At 40.2% G+C, this 21,113-nt stretch overlaps 3 protein-coding genes across 3 annotated transcripts; all 3 read left to right on the top strand.

The window, feature by feature from the left end:
- Positions 1–471: 471 nt before the first annotated feature.
- On the top strand, positions 472–7,516 carry LOC308132750 (uncharacterized protein; the record flags this gene model as incomplete). Its single annotated transcript, XM_080499932.1, has 4 exons — positions 472–523; positions 698–1,027; positions 2,379–3,611; positions 3,711–7,516. 4 exons carry the CDS (start codon positions 472–474, stop codon positions 5,645–5,647), a joined length of 3,552 nt encoding a protein of 1,183 aa, XP_080356058.1. The 3' UTR covers positions 5,648–7,516.
- A 1,046-nt stretch (positions 7,517–8,562) lies between these two features.
- On the top strand, positions 8,563–15,853 carry LOC308132749 (GTPase IMAP family member 8-like; the record flags this gene model as incomplete). The annotated part of the gene is made up of 6 exons (XM_080499931.1): positions 8,563–8,667; positions 10,998–11,046; positions 12,292–12,339; positions 13,673–14,308; positions 15,371–15,703; positions 15,819–15,853. The coding sequence occupies 6 exons, from the start codon at positions 8,563–8,565 to the stop codon at positions 15,851–15,853; spliced, it is 1,206 nt and encodes a 401-aa protein (XP_080356057.1).
- Positions 15,854–15,927: 74 nt separating this feature from the next.
- Positions 15,928–19,456, top strand: LOC308132123 (uncharacterized protein). The gene is made up of 2 exons (XM_080499094.1): positions 15,928–16,600; positions 16,700–19,456. The coding sequence occupies exons 1-2, from the start codon at positions 16,144–16,146 to the stop codon at positions 18,778–18,780; spliced, it is 2,538 nt and encodes an 845-aa protein (XP_080355220.1). The 5' UTR covers positions 15,928–16,143; the 3' UTR covers positions 18,781–19,456.
- Positions 19,457–21,113: the final 1,657 nt, after the last annotated feature.

The raw sequence follows: 21,113 nt of genomic DNA, 5'->3' as shown, positions 1-21,113 counted from the left end.
TTAGTTGTTAAATTCTGCCTCACAAAAGGTAAAGCACTAAGAAACTTGATTGTAACCCGTGTTCACCAGGACATCTACAGATTTATAATATCTGCTCCTAATGGCTGCAACAATTGACGCTGAAGGAACTTAGTATCCAGTTAACAGGGAAACCATTTGATGCATTACACCGGTCTTTGTTGCCAAAACATTAAAATCAGCAAAGTCCTCCTCTTGTAAAACACAGTAAAATGCTTGAAAACTAAAAAGTTACTTAACTTTGTTAACTTTGGCTGGAGTTCGGCAGCGTCTTGCGGTCGCCTTTTCTTCATTTCCTCCACGAGACCGTATCTGAACAACAATTCTTCGTCTTCCTCACCTTCGAACTTCTTGTCTTTCTTCATCCTCTTCCTCTCTCATCAACCCGAAAACTACTCTCTCCGCCACTGTGGCACCGTATCACTGTCTCATGCAAATGTTTGACTCGTCAAGATGGTACATGCCGTAAGGGGCGTGGCCTGCGAGTTCGGCACCGTGTTGTGGAGTCTGAACAGTCCTGCCAAACAAAAGTTTTTTTCGGCAGATTGTTGACGTCATTGCCGAGCTTTCGTCTTGTTCTTTTGGCTTCAAAAAGGGAGTATGTAGGGGCCTTAAAGCTCCTGTAAAAGCGATTAAACAACTTCATGTTGAACTCCTGATGAAATAACTTTCTTTCCAGTGTCGGAGCTGAGGGCGGTTCTGTTGGGGAACGGCTGGTCTGAGAGAACCTCAGTGGGAAACTTCCTACTGGGAGACACTAAATTCAACACGGAGGAAGAACTGAGTCAATGTGTCTGTATCGGCAGACAGTTGAAGGAAAAAACAGTCATTCTTATCAACACCCCAAACCTCCTGCACCCCAAAATCTCTCAGGAAGAACTGACACGACATGTAGACCTTTGTGTGAGGTTCTCTGATCCTGGACCTCATCTGTTCCTGCTGGTCATTCAGCCTCAAGACTTCAGTGAGCAGAACAGTCAGAGGCTTCAGTCCATCATGGAGAACTTCAGTGGGCAGTCATGGAATCATTCAGTCTTACTGATATCAACACCTGAAGAGGAAACGTCGTCGCCTCTTGAGGAAACTTTCCCCCCATTGAGAGACTTGATAAAGAAATGTAGAGTCACACTGTCGTGGAACAAAAACCTCCAACAGGAGCTGTTGACCGGCATTTGGGACATGATGAAGAAGAACAACGGAGAGCATGTGACAACAGATGTTTTCAGAGACGTACGTTCAGATTTCCTTTCTCGTTCCAAAAGTTTGAAACAAGAACCTTCGACGAGCTTCAACCAGGATCCAGTGGCAGGAAACAGTAAGTGGAAAAAAAAAACTTTTTATACTGTCAGAGGAACACACAACCTTTGAGTTTATGTGTTGTCATCATCATAATCATCATCATAATAATTTTTAAAGGTTGAGAGTTAACACGGTCATATTTATGATGAGAAGAACTGATGTAGTGCTGCCACTAACCATAAGTTTTCTAATGATTGTTTGATTAATTGACAATCTAAACGACACATTAAAATCAAAGAAGTATTTGCTATTTCATTTGGGTTCATTTTGAACACACAAAACACAAATGGTCACCTGTTAGATAACAAACGTAAACAATAAATTAAATATGATCAAATTAATAAAATGAAGCAAAACTAGAGTCGACAAATTTACCATATTCCATTGTCGGTGCATTCACCCAATTTTCTTTATATGGCGCGTGTCATGAAATTAATCATGACACGTTGATCTGGCCAGGAAGGGTGCTGGTTGATCTCATGAGCATTTTCTCTAATTCTCCAACTCCAATATTTGAAACCAGGTAAACTATTCTGGCAAATCAGGTTAATGAAAACCAGAATAAGAGACTTTATATAATGTCTAGCTGACCTGGGATGTTGATCATGTTTAAGGTTCCTGCTGTTTTCTTAAAGTGGGCATGTCCACCTGTGTTTGGATCTCTGTACATGTTTGATGAATTCAGGACTAGAAACAGAAACATTCAGCCTGGTTATTTTAAAAATGTTTTATTAATTTAATGTGTTTATAAGATGTATTTTTGTCGCAATGTTAAAGGGCAACATATGAAATATATTTCCAGCACCTACATTACACAATACTGTTACCTTGGAAATCAACAGAACACATTTAATTAGTTTCCACATTTGACACAATGATTTTTCAAGTAAGTTTATATTTTTAAACTTGTTTAAACTCCTGGTGTTAAACAGATCTTAATGAGGGAAAACAGTCACTTCCAATAAAACCTGATCTCACGTCAGCTGTGTAAATATTCTTCATTTTAAATGTTTGAAGGTGTTTAGTTCTTATCCTCACTCTTATTCATGTTTTCATTCCAGCACATGGACTCAGGATCGTCTTGTTTGGGAAAAGTGATGATAATAAAACATCACTGGGAAACATCCTCACTGGAAAACAAGAGTTTAAAGTGTTATATAAGAAGATTCTGGGATCATTAATATCTTCTGAAGAAAAACAGTGTGTCAGTGGAGAATGGAACAGAAAACCTTTCACAGTGGTGAAAACTCTAGACATCTTTAAAATGCCTGTGGAAGCAGTGAGAAAGGAGATGAAGAAATGTGTGGAGTTCTGCTCTCCAGGACCAAATGTCCTGCTGCTGCTGGTGAAGCCCTCTGAATTCACTGAAGACGACAGAAAAACTCTGATGTTCATCCTGAGTCTGTTTGGTCAGGATGTCTTCAAACACTCCATGGTTGTCCTGACCCATGAAGAAGAGCGTCATGACACAGTAGACCAACTTATCCAGGACTGCCGGCAAAACGTTCACAGCATGGATTCTCACAAAAATGAGGTCCAACAGTTAATAAAGAAAATGGAAGCTATCGTGAGCACCCAGAGAGGAGAGTTTCTGGTAGTAGATAAACAAACAGATGTTCTCGCACTGAAAAGAAAACAGCAACCTTGTGTGAACCTGGTGTTGTTTGGCAGAAGAGGACCAGGAAAGACATCAGCAGTCAAAGCTATACTGGGACAAGGGAGGTTTGGACCAGCTACCAAGTCCTCAGAGTGTGTCAGAACCCAGGGAGAGGTGTGTGGGCGGTGGGTCTCTGTGGTGGAGCTGCCTGCTTTGTATGGAAGACCTCAGGAGGAGGTGATGGAGGAGTGTCTCAGGTGTGTCTCCCTCTGTGATCCTGAAGGTGTCCACGCCTTCATCCTGGTCCTACCTGTGGGTCCACTCACTGATGAGGACAAGGTAGAGGTACAGACCATCCAGAAGACCTTCAGCTCTCAAGTCAATGACTTCACCATGATTTTGTTCACTGTGGACTCAGATCCTTCAGCTATTGACTTTCAAGAGGAAAACAAGGAGCTACAAAAGTTGTGTGAGGGCTGTAGTGGGAAACCTTTTGGTCTCAACATTAATGGAAGACAAGAGCTTTCAAGGTTATTCTATAATGTAGATACAATGAGACGAGACAGTAATGGACCAGACTCCTACACAAGGACAATGTTTGATCATGTCCAAATGACAAAAATCATCCAACAAGAGAAGAACATCAACCTGCTTCAGTCTGAACTCGAGGACCTGAAAGCAAAGAACACAGGCAGCTGTAAGTACATTACCTATTATTTCTGTCTTTAACAGGACATCACCTCTCAGCACAACATTGTTCTGTTGTTTTATGGTAATGTGTGATCATCTTTCACAGGTGATGAGGAGCAACAGAACACAGAGTGTCTCCGGATTGTTCTTGTCGGGAAGACTGGCAGTGGAAAGAGCTCATCAGGAAACACCATCCTGGGAAGAAAGGAGTTTAGCGCTGAACTTAGAGGACAATCAGTCACTAAATGTTGTCAGAAAGCTGTGGGTGAAGTAGACAATCGTACGATCGCTGTGGTTGATACTCCTGGACTGTTTGACAACAGTTTGTCCAATGAAGAGGTAAAGGATGAGATGGTGAAATGTGTGAGTCTTCTGGCTCCAGGACCACACGTCTTCTTGTTGGTGGTAAAAATCGGCAGATTTACACCAGAAGAGAAAGAAACACTGAAACTCATCAAGGAAGGATTTGGAAAGAAATCTCTGCACTATGCCTTCATTCTGTTAACGGGAGGAGATGATCTGGAAGCAGATGGGATGTCAGCAGAAGAATACATTAGAGATAAATGTGACGATTCATTGAAGCGTCTGATTGACGACTGTGGAGGAAGATACCATGTGTTCAACAATCGTGACCCAAACCCAAATCAAGTCAAGCAGCTGATAGCAAAGATCGACACCATGGTGAAGACAAGCGGAGGCGACTGCTTCACCAATGAGATGCTGCAAGAAGCTGAGGCGGCTATAAAGAAAGAAATGGAAAAGATCTTGAAGGAGAAAGAAGAAGAGATGAAGCGAGAGAGGGAGGAGATGGAAAAAAAGCATCAGGATGAAATGCAGAAGATGACGATGAGAATGGAGGAACAAAGAGCCGAGCTGGAAGAAGAGAGAAAACTGATGAAAGCACAACTGAATGAAAAGGAGGAAAACATAAGAGAAGAGCACGAGCTGAGAAAGAAAGAACAGGAGGAGAGAGAAAAAGAAGACAAGAAAGCGAAACATCAGGAAGAAGTTCAAAGACGAGAGTGGGAACAGAAGCTTGAAGTTTTAGAGAAGAAGATAAAAAATGAATCTGAACAAAAAGAGTCCATTGATAAAAAACTGGTGGAGACTCGAGAGGAGATGAGGAAGGAGCGAGAGATCTGGGAAAATAAAAGAAAAGAGTGGTGGGAGGAAAGAAACAAAGAACATGAAGAAATGCGACAAACGGAGAAAGATAAACTGTTAAAGCTTCAGGAAGAATTTGAGCAGGATAAAGAAAAATATGAAAACAAAAGAAGAGAAGATGATGAAAAGAAAAGGAAAGAAGAGGAGAGGAAGAGACAAGAATTACAAGAAAACCACAAGAAAGAATTAGAGAATATGAAAAAGAAGCATGAAGACGAGGCCAGAGAACAAGCTGAGAAATTCAATGAATTCAAGACCAACAAAGAAAATGAAATCAAAGCTTTACTGAAAAATCAGCAGGAGCAAAACAAGAAAAATGAAGAGACAGAAACAGGCTTGAAAAGCAAAATGAATGAACTGCAGGTCAAACATAAAGAAGAGCTGACTGACATGACTCTTGTCATCATGAACCAACAACAAGCAAATCATGAAAAGCTGCAAAAGCTTCAAACAAAACACAAAGATGACCTGAATAAGGTCTATTTTGATCTAAAGACAAGTTTAGATAAAAAGATCACAGAGGAAATCGATCGTGTGAAGAAAGTACATCGAGATGAAATAGAAGCGTTAGAGAAGGAACCTCAAACAGAGAACAAAGAACAGAGAAAGGCTGAAATGAAAAAAAGGCATGAAGACGAAATTAAAACTCTGAGAACAAAAGTGGAGGATAAACACAAACAAACCAGGAAGAAAGAAATGGATGAACTACAGAAACAATATGATGAAGAGATGAATGAATTCAAAAAGAAAATTTTAAATGAGATGAAAACAGATACTGTGTCAAAAACACACAGTGAAGACATGAACACACTGTACCAGAAAATCAGAGATGGAGAGGAAGTGAAAGAGTTTGAGGGATGGGGCTGTACGATTTCATGAATTTGATCAGACATCAGTGTAGATTCACCAAAGTACAAAGTGCCGCCTCTGTATTTCTTCTACCTTCCTGCTCAACATGACCCTTCATGTTCTACTTTTCTATTTGAACTGTGAACCAAGAGATGAAAAACACCGACCAGGTACTGAACTCTACAATCTAGAAAGTCACTGCTGGAAACTTCTTCTCTTGTTTCTCCTCAAAGAAAATGTGTGGAACTTCTAATGGGAAGATGTTTCCATCCATCCATCCATCCATCCATCCGTCCATCCACCCATCCATCCATCCATCAATGGGTAGTAGTAGAAAATGCAGCAGTGGTCCAGTAAGTAAATCAATTATTAAATAAATGATGTGTGTAAATTATGTAAATAAACATTTATAGAAGAAAAGCTGTTAAATTCAAGAGGAAGCAGCAAAACTTGTTGGACCTGCATCGTTACCATTGATCTACTCGGAACATGGACAGAAATATTAACTACTACCGTAGTACTTATGTGTGTCTCTGAAAAGTTAAGTTGTGGAAAAACACCCGAAATGCAATGAAAGTGTCATCTAAGATACCTGAACTCCTCCACCTGCGGAAAGTTTCCTCTCTCTTCCTGTGATGTTCACATTTATCTCAAGTTATGAAAGAACCGATAATCTAACAAATGCCTGACTCAAACTCACAGCTACGACTTCATCTCATGATTGTTCTGTTAATTTTCTATTTGTTTCTATTTGTTCTGAAACATTCATATCTGACGTTGACACAAGAGAGTGATGTTTCACTCTGATTAAATGTTGCTAATGTAAATAAGAGGAAACATCCATCCATGAGTAGAAGTTCTATTTGTTTTGCTGAAGCTGTATAACCTGCTGCAGTTTGAGTGAATGCTTTACAGAAACACAGTGACTCACCGCTGATCACATGTAAATATTAAAGCTGTGTCATCTCTTCACGTCATGTGAGCTTAAAGGGGTCATATTGACAAAATTCACAGACACAGCAGATTCTGAATGCAGCTCCTCTGATCCAGACTTTTCTGAATTCACTCAAAAACATCAACTGAGGCTGTTGTTTAACTTGCATATCAGAAATATGTTTGATTAATATGTGCATATTGAGTTTTTCTTTGTTAAATGGTTCATTCTAATACATGTTGTTCAGATAACATAATCAAAAGGGACTGATATGATTAAATTACATTAATTCAACAATTTATTTTTTATTACGATGAATGTAAACATTCCTGAAGATTTTCCAGAGGACAAACCGCACGCGCGCGCGCACACACACACACACACACACACACTTCCACTCCTCATTGATGAGATTTGCTGCTGATTTTTCTTATTTTCTGCTATTTGTTCTGTCAATGATCAAAATCATGTTGTTTTTCGTTTTTTTTGTTTATTTTTTCTTCCCTTTTGTTTTTGCTTTTGTTATCATTGTTGCGATTATTTTGGTTTTTGCTCTGTTGTTGCTCAGGCTGGTTTAATCTCATGGCAGTTGGAAAATATTTGGATCACTGTGATTAAAATGTATTATAAAGAAAAAGAAAAACATATATGTTGCACTGACAAGGGTATTGTATGTATCTCCCCACCAAGTCTATCTCTGTCTTTCCTCTCCTCTCCTCTATCCTTTCACCCCAACCGGTCCACAGAATTCCTCCACCTCTGACTCTGGTTTCTACAAATGTTTCTCCCTGTTGGAGGAGTTTTTCTTTCCACAGTTGCAAACAAACCTGCTGCTCATGTGGATATGTTGGGCTTTTCTATTTTCTCTTTAAAAGCACATTGGAATGACTGTAATGCATTTAAAAATGTCTTTTTTTAATTAGAAAAAAAGAAGAAGATTTGATGGGACAAGTGGGACTTTAATAAACTGGGACTTTAACAAGTGACACTGGACTGATGAAGTGTTTTTTTTTCAGAGTTCAGGTGAAGTGAAAAGCAGCAGAGCTCAGTGGATCCCACAATGACGTGCTAAAGAGTGAGGTGAAAGGTCATCAGTTCAAAGAGCAGAAATACAGAGGAGGATGGTGACGAGGGGAAGGAAGACTGAATATCTGGACAGAGCAGGTGCTGAGGCTCGTTTTATTAGAGAACAGGGAACACAGGAATCCAAGAACGTGAAGGATCTCAGAGAACTCCGGGATCGTAGTAACACAGAAAACACAGATTAACCAGAAGACGACACACACAGCAGAGACCAGGTGAAGAGAATCACACATCAGGGCAGGGGACAGCAATCAGACATGAGGAGGGACCTAAATGTCCAAACTAACTGACATGAAGAAATCTAGATCTACAGGTTATATTCTGAGCACTCCAAAGTATTTAAGTTATAGTAGTTTTCTGACGAAGCAGATCCAAAACTATCAGAGGTGGATTTAAAACACATATCGAGTCATTCATAAGACCAACTCGTGTGGAGCAGCCTGTGGCCACCAGGGGGCGCCAGCAGAACATCATAGTTCCATCAGAACGTCAGAGAACTCCTCTTTCACCCACAGTCCTCCTCCTCCCTTTCTTCTTTCTCCTCCTTACTTATCATCCCCCCTCCTGCTCCTCCTCTTCTCAATGAACGATGAAATAAAAATAAATTGTTCTGCATGTGGCCCTAGAATAAAGTTTGAAATGAAGTTTGACCCCATGTGAGTCAGAGCAAGGATACATTTTGGAGGAATTAGTTAATAAAATCAAGGGGATTTCTAATTTCTTTATTGAAATGTGTCTGCTCACACAGGGTGAGTACAACTGAAACTCGGAGTTGAAGCTTATTCCTTCAATAGAAATATTAAAATGTTATTATGAACTAGTCTGAGTGACACAAATGTTTCTTCTCTCTGTTATAACATTGCAGTGGTCACGGCCTCTTTTTTTCGGGTACTGACAGTTCATAAAATCCACAACAATTCGACTGGAAATGTTTTATTCAGGTGCAGGTGTCGACCCCTGCGAGAAGAAGCCGGTGGACACACTCGTTCCGATGGGAGAGCAGCAGAGGGAGGACATCACCTCAAGTGCCCAAGTACGTTCTCTCAAATCTCAGCAGGCGTTGGGGAGAAGTTAGGCTCAAGATGAAATGTAGAGATCGGAGCTGCTTCTGGGAGAATTGCCATCATCAGTTCCCACGTTCTCAGTTTGACAAAAAATAATTCTTATCCTGGAAAGTCAGGGAAAAAAAACAAAACTACCAAAACAAACCATAAATGCATATAAAGATGTGATGCTACCCATGACACCACCTGCTGGTACAAAGTGGTATTGTCTGCAGAGTGTGTCAATCAGTGAAACTCAGACATCACTTGGTACTTGACGTCTCGGTGCTGATTTCAGGAGGTTGTGAGCTCCTGTCGTGAATGCTTGCTGTGCTCTGCTTCATTCCAGTAGCAGAATAAACATTTCCAGATTGAAGCGCCGGCGTCTCGTTTTCTTTCAAACTCCGATCGACAGATTCTTTCTTCTGAACACGTCTTCCCAACGTCATCAAGTACCGGTACATTGTTTACACAACGTCAAAATGGCAACAAGACAGTATTTGTCTCGGTTCTGTTGCTAAGAACACATTTTCCAGTATGACGATGGACCTTCTGATTGGCCAAAACAGTACAATCTACACTGGACACGCCCACTTTGACCTCCATACATTAGCCTACAAAATATAACCATTATAGAAAATGTCTTATTCTGTTTCTCTTCTATGTGCAAGTTTTAATTTTACAACGTTGATTAATTTTTTTAACTTCCAAGGGGACCTGGACTCCTGATTATTAAATAAAATGTGCTTAGTCCTTTTGTGATGTAGTTATTCAGACATTATTGATATTAAATCTTCAAATGAGACATTACAAGAGTTCAGTTCACGTTAAATAGTGGAGCGGTCCCGTCAGTAACCACGACACAAAAACCTTTAAATACAACCTATTAAACGTCTCATGGTTTCATTTGTTTCAGTGCAAAGAGGCCCTTTATGGTACAATTTCTATTTAATATCTTTTAATAAACCTGAACGACTTGGATCGTTTATCTTTATCAAACTTTCCTAAAGAGTTCTGGAAATATGTAATTTGTACATGAGACGGTTAATCTTCCTCCAGTGTGACCACTACATTTATTTTATGAGGAACAAAATCAGGTCAGGTCAGACTCCCAAAAGAACATAGAACATCTAAAAAACTGAAGCCCTCAGTAATCCCAGGATGTCTCAAAACAAGCCTAAACAGAAACTGGAGGAGTCTGCAAATGTCCACATTGTGCATTTTTTATAGTGTTCAGTAAATATTGAAAGTTTTAATGGTTGAACATCCTCAGACTAATTGTAGTTTCTACATTTATCATAAAAAAAATGAATACTTTCGAGGGACTCCCTCACCAGACCTGGCAACCCTGCTGTTAACCACAATTAAAAGTGAAAGTAAAAACAGTCTTCTGTGGAAGAACCAGTGCAGGTGTGGCAGCTTGACGATGATCAGACTCTGAGATTTGTTCTTTCATATGGAGTTTTGATCCAAGAAGAGGCAGTTTGTGGAAGAAGAACATCAGATTTCACAGGTGAGCTACAATGAAACTTTAAAGGTTTTGACTTCAGACATTAAACGGGAGACTTGTGGAAGTTTATAAAGTTCCCACCCTCCAAGATGGCGCTTGCAGGAGCTTACTCAAAACCACATTGTTACAAGGCTTCTAATGTCAGCACGTATAACGCTTTCCCACTGAAAAAGTGGTCCAAAATGCATGTATATGTAGGGGTATGTGTAAAAATGTGTATATATATGGATATGTGGGTGTATATTTATAGAGATAAGTATAAATGGGTAGTATCACATTTGTATATGCTTGACCCATATTTCATGTTTCACAGTGCATCTTATGCTCATGTGGGATAATAATGTGGGTGATACAGTATGCAACACTCAAAACTTGTGACATTATAGTTATTTCTTGGATTGAGCTGAAGTCACCGCTCATGAAACTGGTGGTTGTCAGCTCCTCTTCCGCCACCTCCCCCTATTTAGGACGCTGGAAATGATCAAATTATGAAACAATAATTGATAGAAAAGGGGTGGGATTAAATAAGTGTTTGTTCACTTCTTCTCACTCCTTTTCAAATATGTAGCTCTAGTTCAGAAGTATGGAATAATTCTGCTTTATGAAATTGTTTTATATGTATGCGTATGGATATGTATGTATATATATGCGCGTCTATGTATGTGAATGTATGTATGTATGTATGTGTGTGTGTGTGTGTGTGTGTATATATGTGTGTATATATATATATATATATATATATATATATTTATTTAATATAATTAATATATAATTCAGGGGTTCTGACTTGTCTCTTCTTCTTCTCTGCAGCTCCGTCAGCCTCAGAGGCTTTCTGACATTATGGCGACTGGAACGTCTGGTGAGTTAAACTTCAATTACTTTGATAACTTAACTCCCACATAGTTTCATAAAGCTTCACAGGCCTCATATACAACAGAGTTGAGAAAGAAGATATCCAGAAATAAACAGAGAAAATGTCAGGATCAGGTTAAAGTGTCAGGATAAGGCAACAGCTTATCAGTTCTAAAAAAATCTCATAAAAAAAAAAAAATCTCTGATCAGCACATGATGAATGTTTATTAATGTGTTCATGTCAAACCATCGTTCCTTAAGTCCACCAGAACGCTTCTAGAACAAAACTAGAACATTTACAGGAGGTTCTGGACCCACCTGAGGGTCTCCTCCCAGGAGGACACGACTCTGTGTGCCTCATGGACCATTACAGTGTTTTCCTGTTGGAAGAAGACGATATGAAAAGACCCCACGAGACAAAACCTGGTGGACCACCCGAGGACAGGCAATCCACCTTCAGCTGGTTGAGCGTCAGTGACAGTGACATAGCTGATACAGCATCTCTCTTAAAGGCCTTTTTTATTTGAATCTACATCTGATCAGTCTGAGGTCACTCAGGTATGTGGCAGTAGTGGCCGCCAGGTTAGAGAAGCAGACTGGGGTCAAGAGGTTACAGGTTTGAATCCCAAAACTGATGTCTCACCAGTGTGGGTCCCTGAGCGTGACCTTTGAACCCCACCAACTCCCTGGAGTGCTGTAATGTGGCTGCACCGCAGCGTCCTAGACATACAATTGGTCAATAATATATGTCTAATTAATTAGTGTCTCAATCCATCTTTTGATGTCAGTTTCTGAATGATTTACATTTTTGCTGGAAATTAAAAAAATAAAACGAGGGATGGGGCCGATCCGATCCAGTATCGGGTTCCAATATGGATGTACATTAATTCACGGATCCGAAATTTCTGATCCAACCTGCGGAGGTTTCCGATCCATGAAGCCGCATCTGTGTTTCTGCTGAAATGAGTCTACATGTGTTTTTGTTCCGGCTGCTCTGCTCTGCTCGCTGCAAAACTTTCTAAACGGAGGCGGGTCTCAATGAAACGCGGAGTAATGAGTCAGGAAGTCCATTCCACAGTTTGCAGTCACTGGAAACCTGGAACACCAGAAGTTACGTAGTAGAACGGCCCGATCACAGCCTTGTGTTCTGTGTTGCTTTGACATTGAGTTTGAAATACTCGGAGGAGCCATAAATTAGTCTTAAGTGAAAGATTTATGAATATTTGATTCCTGTATCTTTTTCCAGTTTCAGATCGTCCGCTGAAGCGCAGAAGCAGCTTTCCATTTCTTCCACCTAACAGTGAGTACAACTTTCAAACCAGCAGGAGGCGCTGCAGCAGTGCTCAGTTATTGAAAGTCTGACTATGAGATGAATCCTGTGCCAATAGAAAGTAAATCTGAATTTCCTTAAATCTTAATCCGAATCGTAATGTGAACTGGCCTTCCTTCAGCTGAAGGAAGTCGGTTTAGTTGTTAAATTCTGCCTCACAAAAGGTAAAGCACTAAGAAACTTGATTGTAACCCGTGTTCACCAGAACATCTACAAATTTATAATATCTGCTCCTACTGGCTGCAACAACTGACGCTGAAGGAACTTAGTATCCAGTTAACAGGGAAACCATTTGATGCATTACACCGGTCTTTGTTTGCCAAAACATTAAAATCAGCAAAGTCCTCCTTTTGTAAAACACAGTAAAATGCTTGAAAACTAAAAAGTTACTTAACTTTGTTAACTTTGGCTGGAGGTCTCTTGGGCAGAAAAATGATGCCCAACAAAATGACGTCACTTCCGCCGGTGGGCTCCTTTTGGTCGAACAAATTTATGTCTGCAGTGCCGGCCGTCCTGACCGAACTCTGTAGGAACCGCACTGCCGAAACTTCAACGTGGACGTGTGCTGTGCATGCGTGTTCAAGCTCGCTACTCACTATCATTCATATTTTAATCATATTTAGCTTCTAACATTGCTACTGTCTGAGCGCCACAGGTCTTTAAAATGCCGTGATGCCCCTGAACGCATCACTCAAAGCGGTCAGCTCCTGCAGTTAAAACCGGACAAACGTCGCGCTCGTATAAAAACTCTCTCTTTTATTACTGAAACAGTTCAGAGAAATGTATTTCTGAAAGCACAGAAGGCGAGGAATAAACTGTGCAGCTGAAAAGTGAAAAGGCCGCTACACAGACGTATGGCTGCTGTGAGGGGGCGTGGCCTGCGAGTTTGGCAGCGTCTTGCGGTCGCCTTTTCTTCATTTCCTCCACGAGACCGTATCTTAACAACAATTCTTCTTCTTGCTCAGCTTCGAACTTCTTGTCTTTCTTCATCCTCTTCCTCTCTCATCAACCCGAAAACTACTCTCTCCGCCACTGTGGCACCCTATCGCTGTCTCATGCAAATGTTTGACTCGTCAAGATGGTACATGCCGTAAGGGGCGTGGCCTGCGAGTTCGGCCCGTGTTGTGGAGTCTGAACAGTCCTGCTGAACAAACGTTTTTTTCGGCAGCTTGTTGACGTCATTGCCGAACTTTCGTCTTGTTCTTTTGGCTTCAAAAAGGGAGTATGTAGGGGCCTTAAAGCTCCTGTAAAAGTAATTAAACAACTTCATGTTGAACTCCTGATGAAATAACTTTCTTTCCAGTGTCGGCGCTGAGGGCGGTTCTGTTGGGGAACAGCTGGTCTGAGAGAAACTCAGTGGGAAACTTCCTACTGGGAAAAACCAGATTCAACACGGAGGAAGAACTGAGTCAATGTGTCCGTATCAGCAGAGAGTCGAAGGACAAAACAGTCATTCTTATCAACACCCCAAACCTCCTGCACCCCAACATCTCTCTGACAGAACTGACAGGACATGTAGACCTTTGTGTGAGGTTCTCTGATCCTGGACCTCATCTGTTCCTCCTGGTCATTCAGCCTCAAGACTTCAGCGAGGAGAACAGTCAGAGGCTTCAGTCCATCATGGAGAACTTCAGTGAGCAGTCATGGAATCATTCAGTCTTACTGATATCAACACCTGAAGAGGAAACGTCGTCGCCTCTTGAGGAAACTTTCCCCCCATTGAGAGACTTGATAAAGAAATGTAGAGTCACACTGTCGTGGAACAAAAACCTCCAACAGGACCTGTTGACCTGCATTTGGGACACGATGAAGGAGAACAACGGAGAGCATGTGACAACAGATGTTTTCAGAGATGCAAATTCAGATTCATCTTCTGGTTCCCAAAGTTTGAAACAAGAACCTTCGACGAGCTTCAACCAGGATCCAGTGGCAGGAAACAGTAAGTGGAAAAAAAACTTTTTATACTGTCAGAGGAACACACAACCTTTGAGTTTATGTGTTGTTATCATCATCATCATCATCATCATCATCATAATCATCATCATCATTTTTAAAGGTTGAGAGTTAACACGGTCAGACTTATTGATAAGAAGAACTGATGTAGTGCTGCCACTAACCATAATTTTTCTAATGATTGTTTGATTAATTGACCAATCTAAACAACACATTAAAATCAAAGAAGTATTTACTATTTCATTTGGGTTCATTTTGAACACACAAAACACAAATGGTCACCTGTAAGATAACAAACGTAAACAATAAATTAAATATTATCAAATTAATAAAATGAAGCAAAACTAGAGTCGACAAATTTACCATATTCCATTGTTGGTGCATGCACTCAATTTTCTTTATATGGCGCGTGTCATGAAATTAATCATGACACGTTGATCTGGCCAGGAAGGGTGCTGGTTGATCTCATGAGCATTTTCTCTAATTCGCCAACTCCAATATTTGAAACCAGGTAAACTATTCTGGTAAATCAGGTTAATGAAAACAGAATAAGAGACTTTATATAATGTCGAGCTGACCTGGGATGTTGATCATGTTTAAGGCTCCTGCTGTTTCCTTAAAGTGGGCATGTCCACCTGTGTTTGGATCTTTGTACATGTTTGATCAATTCAGGACTAGAAACAGAAACATTCAGCCTGGTTATTTTAAAAATGTTTTATTAATTTAATGTGTTTATAAGATGTATTTTTGTCGCAATGTTAAAGGGCAACATATGAAATATATTTCCAGCACCTACATTACACAATACTGTTACCTTGGAAATCAACAGAACACATTTAATTAGTTTCCACATTTGACACACTGATTTTTCAAGTCAGTTTATATTTTTGAATTTATTTAAACTCCTGGTGTTAAACAGATCTTCATGAGGGAAAACAGTCACTTCCAATAAAACCTGACCTCACGTCAGCTGTGTAAATATTCTTCATTTTAAATGTTTGAAGGTGTTTGGTTCTTATCCTCACTCTTATTCATCTTTTCATTCCAGCACATGGACTCAGGATCGTCTTGTTTGGGAAAAGTGATGATAAGAAGACATCACTGGGAAACAGCCTCACTGGAAAACAAGAGTTTAAAGTGCCATCTAAATATTATGGAGGAAAACAGTGTGTGTCTGTCAGTGGAGAATGGAACAGAAAACCTTTCACAGTGGTGAAAACTCCAGACTTCTATAAAATGCCTGTGGAAGCAGTGAGAAAGGAGATGAAGAAATGTGTGGAGCCCTGCTCTCCAGGACCAAATGTCCTGCTGCTGCTGGTGAAGCCCTCTGAATTCACCGAAGACGACAGAAAAACTCTGATGTTCATCCTGAGTCTGTTTGGTCAGGATGTCTTCAAACACTCCATGGTTGTCCTGACCCATGAAGAAGAGCGTCATGACACAGTAGACCAACTTATCCAGGACTGCCGGCAAAACGTTCACAAAATCTCTGACAGGAAGGATCCTCCCAAAAATGAGGTCCAACAGTTGATGCAGAAAATGGAAGATATAGTGAGCACCCAGAGAGCAGAGTTTCTGATCATAGATAAAGAAACAGATGTTCCAGCAGGGAAAAGAAAACAGCAACCTTGTGTGAACCTGGTGTTGTTTGGCAGAAGAGGAGCAGGAAAGACGTCAGCAGTCAATGCTATACTGGGACAAGGAAGGTTTGGACCAGCTGCCAACTCCTCAGAGTGTGTCAGAACCCAGGGAGAGGTGTGTGGGTGGTGGGTCTCTGTGGTGGAGCTGCCTGCTTTGTATGGAAGACCTCAGGAGGAGGTGATGGAGGAGTGTCTCAGGTGTGTCTCCCTCTGTGATCCTGAAGGTGTCCACGCCTTCGTCCTCGTCCTACCTGTGGGTCCACTCACTGATGAGGACAAGGGAGAGTTACAGACCATCCAGAAGACCTTCAGCTCTCAAGTCAATGACTTCACCATGATTCTGTTCACTCTGGACTCAGATCCTTCAACTATTGACTTTGGAGAGGAAAACAAGGAGCTACAAAAGTTGTGTGAGGGTCGTAGTGGGAAACCCTTTGGTCTCAACATTAATGGAAGACAAAAGCTTTCAAGGTTATTTTATAATGTAGATACAATGAGACGAGACAGTAATGGACCAGACTCCTACACAAGGACAATGTTTGATCATGCCCAAATGAGAAAAATCAACCAACAAGAGAAGAACATCAACCTGCTTCAGTCTGAACTCGAGGACCTGAAAGCAAAGAACACAGGCAGCTGTAAGTACATTACCTATTATTTCTGTCTTTAACAGGACATCACCTCTCAGCACAACATTGTTCTGTTGTTTTATGGTAACGTGTGATCATCTTTCACAGGTGATGAGGAGAAACAGAACACAGAGTGTCTCCGGATTGTTCTTGTCGGGAAGACTGGCAGTGGAAAGAGCTCGTCAGGAAACACCATCCTGGGAAGGAAGGAGTTTAAAGCTCGAGCTGGAGGAAAATCAGTCACTAAACGTTGTCAGAAAGCTGTGGGTGAAGTAGACAATCGTACGATCGCTGTGGTTGATACTCCTGGACTGTTTGACAACAGTTTGTCCAATGAAGAGATAAATGATGAGATGGTGAAATGTGTGAGTCTTCTGGCTCCAGGACCACACGTCTTCTTGTTGGTGGTAAAAATCAGCAGATTCACACCAGAAGAGAAAGAAACACTGAAACTCATCAGGGAAGGATTTGGAAAGAAATCTCTGCACTATGCCTTCATTCTGTTAACGGGAGGAGATGATCTGGAAGCAGATGAGGTGTCAGCAGAAGAATACATTAGAGATCAATGTGACGATTCATTTAAGAGTCTGATTGCCGACTGTGGAGGAAGATACCATGTGTTCAACAATCGTGACCCAAACCCAAATCAAGTCAAGCAGCTGATAGCAAAGATCGACACCATGGTGAAGACAAGCGGAGGCGACTGCTTCACCAATGAGATGCTGCAAGAAGCTGAGGCAGCTATAAAGAAAGAAATGGAAAAGATCTTGAAGGAGAAAGAAGAAGAGATGAAGCGAGAGAGGGAGGAGGTGGAAAAAAAGCATCAGGATGAAATGCAGAAGATGATGATGAGAATGGAGGAACAAAGAGCTGAGCTGGAAGAAGAGAGAAAATGGATGAAAGCAGAACTGAATGAAAAGGAGGAAAACATCAGAAAAGAGCACGAGCTGAGAAAGAAAGAACAGGAGGAGAGAGAAAAAGAAGACAAGAAAGCGAAACATCAGGAAGAAGTTCAAAGACAGGAGTGGGAACAGAAGCTTGAAGTTTTAGAGAAGAAGATAAAAAATGAATCTGAACAAAAAGAGTCCATTGACAAAAAACTGGTGGAGTCTCGAGAGGAGACGAGGAAGGAGCGAGAGGTCTGGGAAGAGAAAAGAAAAGAGTGGTGGGAGGAAAGAAACAAAGAACATGAAGAAATGCGACAAAAGGAGAAAGATAAACTGTTAAAGCTTCAGGAAGAATTTGAGCAGGATAAAGAAAAATATGAAAACAAAAGAAGAGAAGATGATGAAAAGAAAAGGAAGGAAGAGGAGAGGAAGAGACAAGAATTACAAGAAAACTACAAGAAAGAATTAGAGAATATGAAAAAGAAACATGAAGACAAGGCCAGAGAACAAGCTGAGAAGTTCAATGAATTCAAGATCAACAAAGAAAAGGAATTCACAGCTTTAATAGAGGAACATTTGAACTATGTGATCGAACTGAAGAGAATGCACTTGGATGAACAGCAGGAGCAAAACAAGAAAAGTGAAGAGACAGAAACAAACCTGAAACGCAAAATGAATAAACTGCAGGTCAAACATAAAGAAGAGCTGACTGACATGACTCTTGTCTTCATGAAACAACAACAAACAAATCATGAAAAAGTGCAAAAGCTTCAAACAAAACACAAAGATGACCTGAATAAGCTCTATTTTGATCTAAAGACAAGTCTAGATAAAAAGATCACAGAGGAAATCGATCGTGTGAAGAAAGTACATCGAGATGAAATAGAAGCATTAGAGAAGGAACCTGAAACAGAAAACAAAGAACAGAGAACGGCTGAAATGAAAAACAGGCATGAAGAAGAAATTAAAACTCTGAGAACAGAAGTGGAGGACAAACACAAACAAACCAGGAAGAAAGAAATGGATGACCTACAGAAACAACATGATGAAGAGATGAATGAATTCAAAAAGAACATTTTAAGTGAGGTGAAAAAGAAACGGGAAACAGAAACTAAGTTACAAAAACAACAAGATGATGAGATGAACACACTGTACCAGAAAATCAAAGATGGAAAGGAAGTGGAAGAGTTTGAGAAACTGAGGAAAAAACAAGAAGAAGAAATGAAGAAACTAAATGAGAAACTTCTTCCACCGTGGTATAATCCAAAGAGGTGTCTTCCAGAGAAGTGTACGATTTCATGAATTTGATCAGACGTCAGTGTGGATTCACCAAAGTACAAAGTGCTGCCTCTGTATTTCTTCTACCTTCCTGCTCAACGTGACCCTTCATGTTTTACTTTTCTATTTGAACTGTGAACCAAGAGATGAAAAACACCGACCAGGTACTGAACTCTACAATCTAGAAAGTCACTGCTGGAAACTTCTTCTCTTGTTTCTCCTCAAAGAAAATGTGTGGAACTTCTAATGGGAAGATGTTTCCATCCATCCATCCATCCACCCATCCATCCATCCATCTATCGATCCATCTATCCATCATCCATCCATCCATCCATCCATCCATCCATCCATCCATCAATGGGTTGTAGTAGAAAATACAGCAGTGGTCCAGTAAGTAAATCATTTATTAAATAAATGATGTGTGTGTAAATTATGTAAATAAACATTTACAGAAGAAAAGCTGTTAAATACAAGATGAAGCAGCAAAACTTGTTGGACCTGCATCGTTACCATCGATCTACTCGGAACATGGACAGAAATATTAACTACTACTGTAGTGCTTATGTGTGTCTCTGAAACATTAAGTTGTTGTGGAAAAACACCCGAAATGCAATGAAAGTGTCGTCTACCTGAATTACCTGTGATTTTTTTTTTTGCTTCTATGTATCTGAAACATTCATATCTGACGTTGACACAAGAGAGTGATGGTTTCACTCTGATTAAATGTTGCTAATGTAAATAAGAGGAAACATCCATCCATGAGTAGAAGTTCTATTTGTTTTGCTGAAGCTGTATAACCTGCTGCAGATTGTGTGAATGCTTTACAGAATTCATTCAAAAACATCAACTGAGGCTGTTGTTTAACTTGCATATCAGAAATATGTTTGATTAATATGTGCATATTGAGTTTTTCTTTGTTAAATAGGTCATTCTAATACATGTTTTTCAGAAAACATAATCAAAAGGGACTGATATGATTAAATTACATTGATTCAATAATAATTTTTTTTTATTATGATGAATATAAATTTTCCTGAAGATTTTCCAGAGGACATACCGCGTGCGCGCACACACACACACACACACACACACACACACACACACACACACACACACACACACACACACACACACACACACACACACACTTCCACTCCTCATTGATGAGATTTGCTGCTGATTTTTTCTTATTTTCTGCTATTTGTTCTGCCAATGATCAAAATCATGTTGTTTTTTGATTTTTTTGTTTATTTTTTCTTCTTTTCTTTTTTTGTTCTTTGTTTTATGTTCTTTTGTTTTTGCTTTTGTTATCATTGTTGTGATTATTTTGGTTTTTGCTCTGTTGTTGCTCATGCTGGTTTAATCTCATGGCAGTTGGAAAATATTTGGATCACTGTGATTACTGTATTATAAAAAAAAGAAAAAAAATATATGTAGCACTAACAAGGGTATTGTATGTAACTGTACCAAGTCTCTCTCTGTCTTTCCTCTCCTCTCCTCTATCCTTTCACCCCAACCGGTCTGCAGAATGTCGCCACCTCTGAGTCTGGTTTCTACAAAAGTTTCTCCCTGTTGGAGGAGTTTTCCTTTCCACAGTCGCAAACAAACCTGCTTGCTCATGTGGATATGTTGGGCTTTTCTATTTTCTCTATAAAAGCAAATTGGAATGACTGTAATGTATTTAAAAATGTCTTTTTTTAATAAAAAAAGAAGAAGATTTGATGGGACAAGTGGGACTTTAATAAACTGGGACTTTAACAAGTAACACTGGACTGATGAAGTGTTTTTTTTTTCAGAGTTCAGGTGAAGTGAAAAGCAGCAGAGCTCAGTGGATCCCACAATGACGTGCTAAAGAGTGAGGTGAAAGGGCATCAGTTCAAAGAGCAGAAATACAGAGGAGGATGGTGACGAGTGGAAGGAAGACTCAATATCTGGACAGAGCAGGTGCTGAGGCTCGTTTTATTAGAGAACAGGGAACACAGGAATCCAAGAACGTGGAGGATCTCAGAGAACCCAGGGATCGTAGTAACACAGAAAACACAGATTAACCAGAAGACGACACACACAGCAGAGACCAGGTGAAGAGAATCACACTCAGGTGAAACACATCAGGGCAGTGATCTGCAATCAGACATGAGGGGGGACCTAGATGTCCAAACTAACTGACATGAAGAAATCTAGATCTACAGGTTATATTCTGAGCACTCCAAAGTATTTAAGTTATAGTAGTTTTCTGACAGGAAGCAGATCCAAAACTATCAGAGGTGTATTTGAAACACATATCGAAACATTTATAAGACCAACTCGTGTGGAGCAGCATGTGGCCACCAGGGGGCGCCAGCAGAACATCATAGTTC

This window comes from Blennius ocellaris (genome assembly GCF_963422515.1).
Source record: "Blennius ocellaris genome assembly, chromosome: 7".
Taxonomy (NCBI): domain Eukaryota; kingdom Metazoa; phylum Chordata; class Actinopteri; order Blenniiformes; family Blenniidae; genus Blennius; species Blennius ocellaris.
This window is presented reverse-complemented; position numbering and strand designations above follow the sequence as displayed.

What these genes read in the sequence shown, in the direction of transcription:
- LOC308132123 (XM_080499094.1), top strand. Translation starts at nt 16,144, where the DNA reads ATGGAGGAGTGTCTCAGGTGTGTCTCCCTCTGTGATCCTGAAGGTGTC. An exon ending in AGCAAAGAACACAGGCAGCT is followed by an intron (nt 16,601 to 16,699) that starts GTAAGTACATTA and finishes CATCTTTCACAG; the next exon opens with GTGATGAGGAGAAACAGAAC.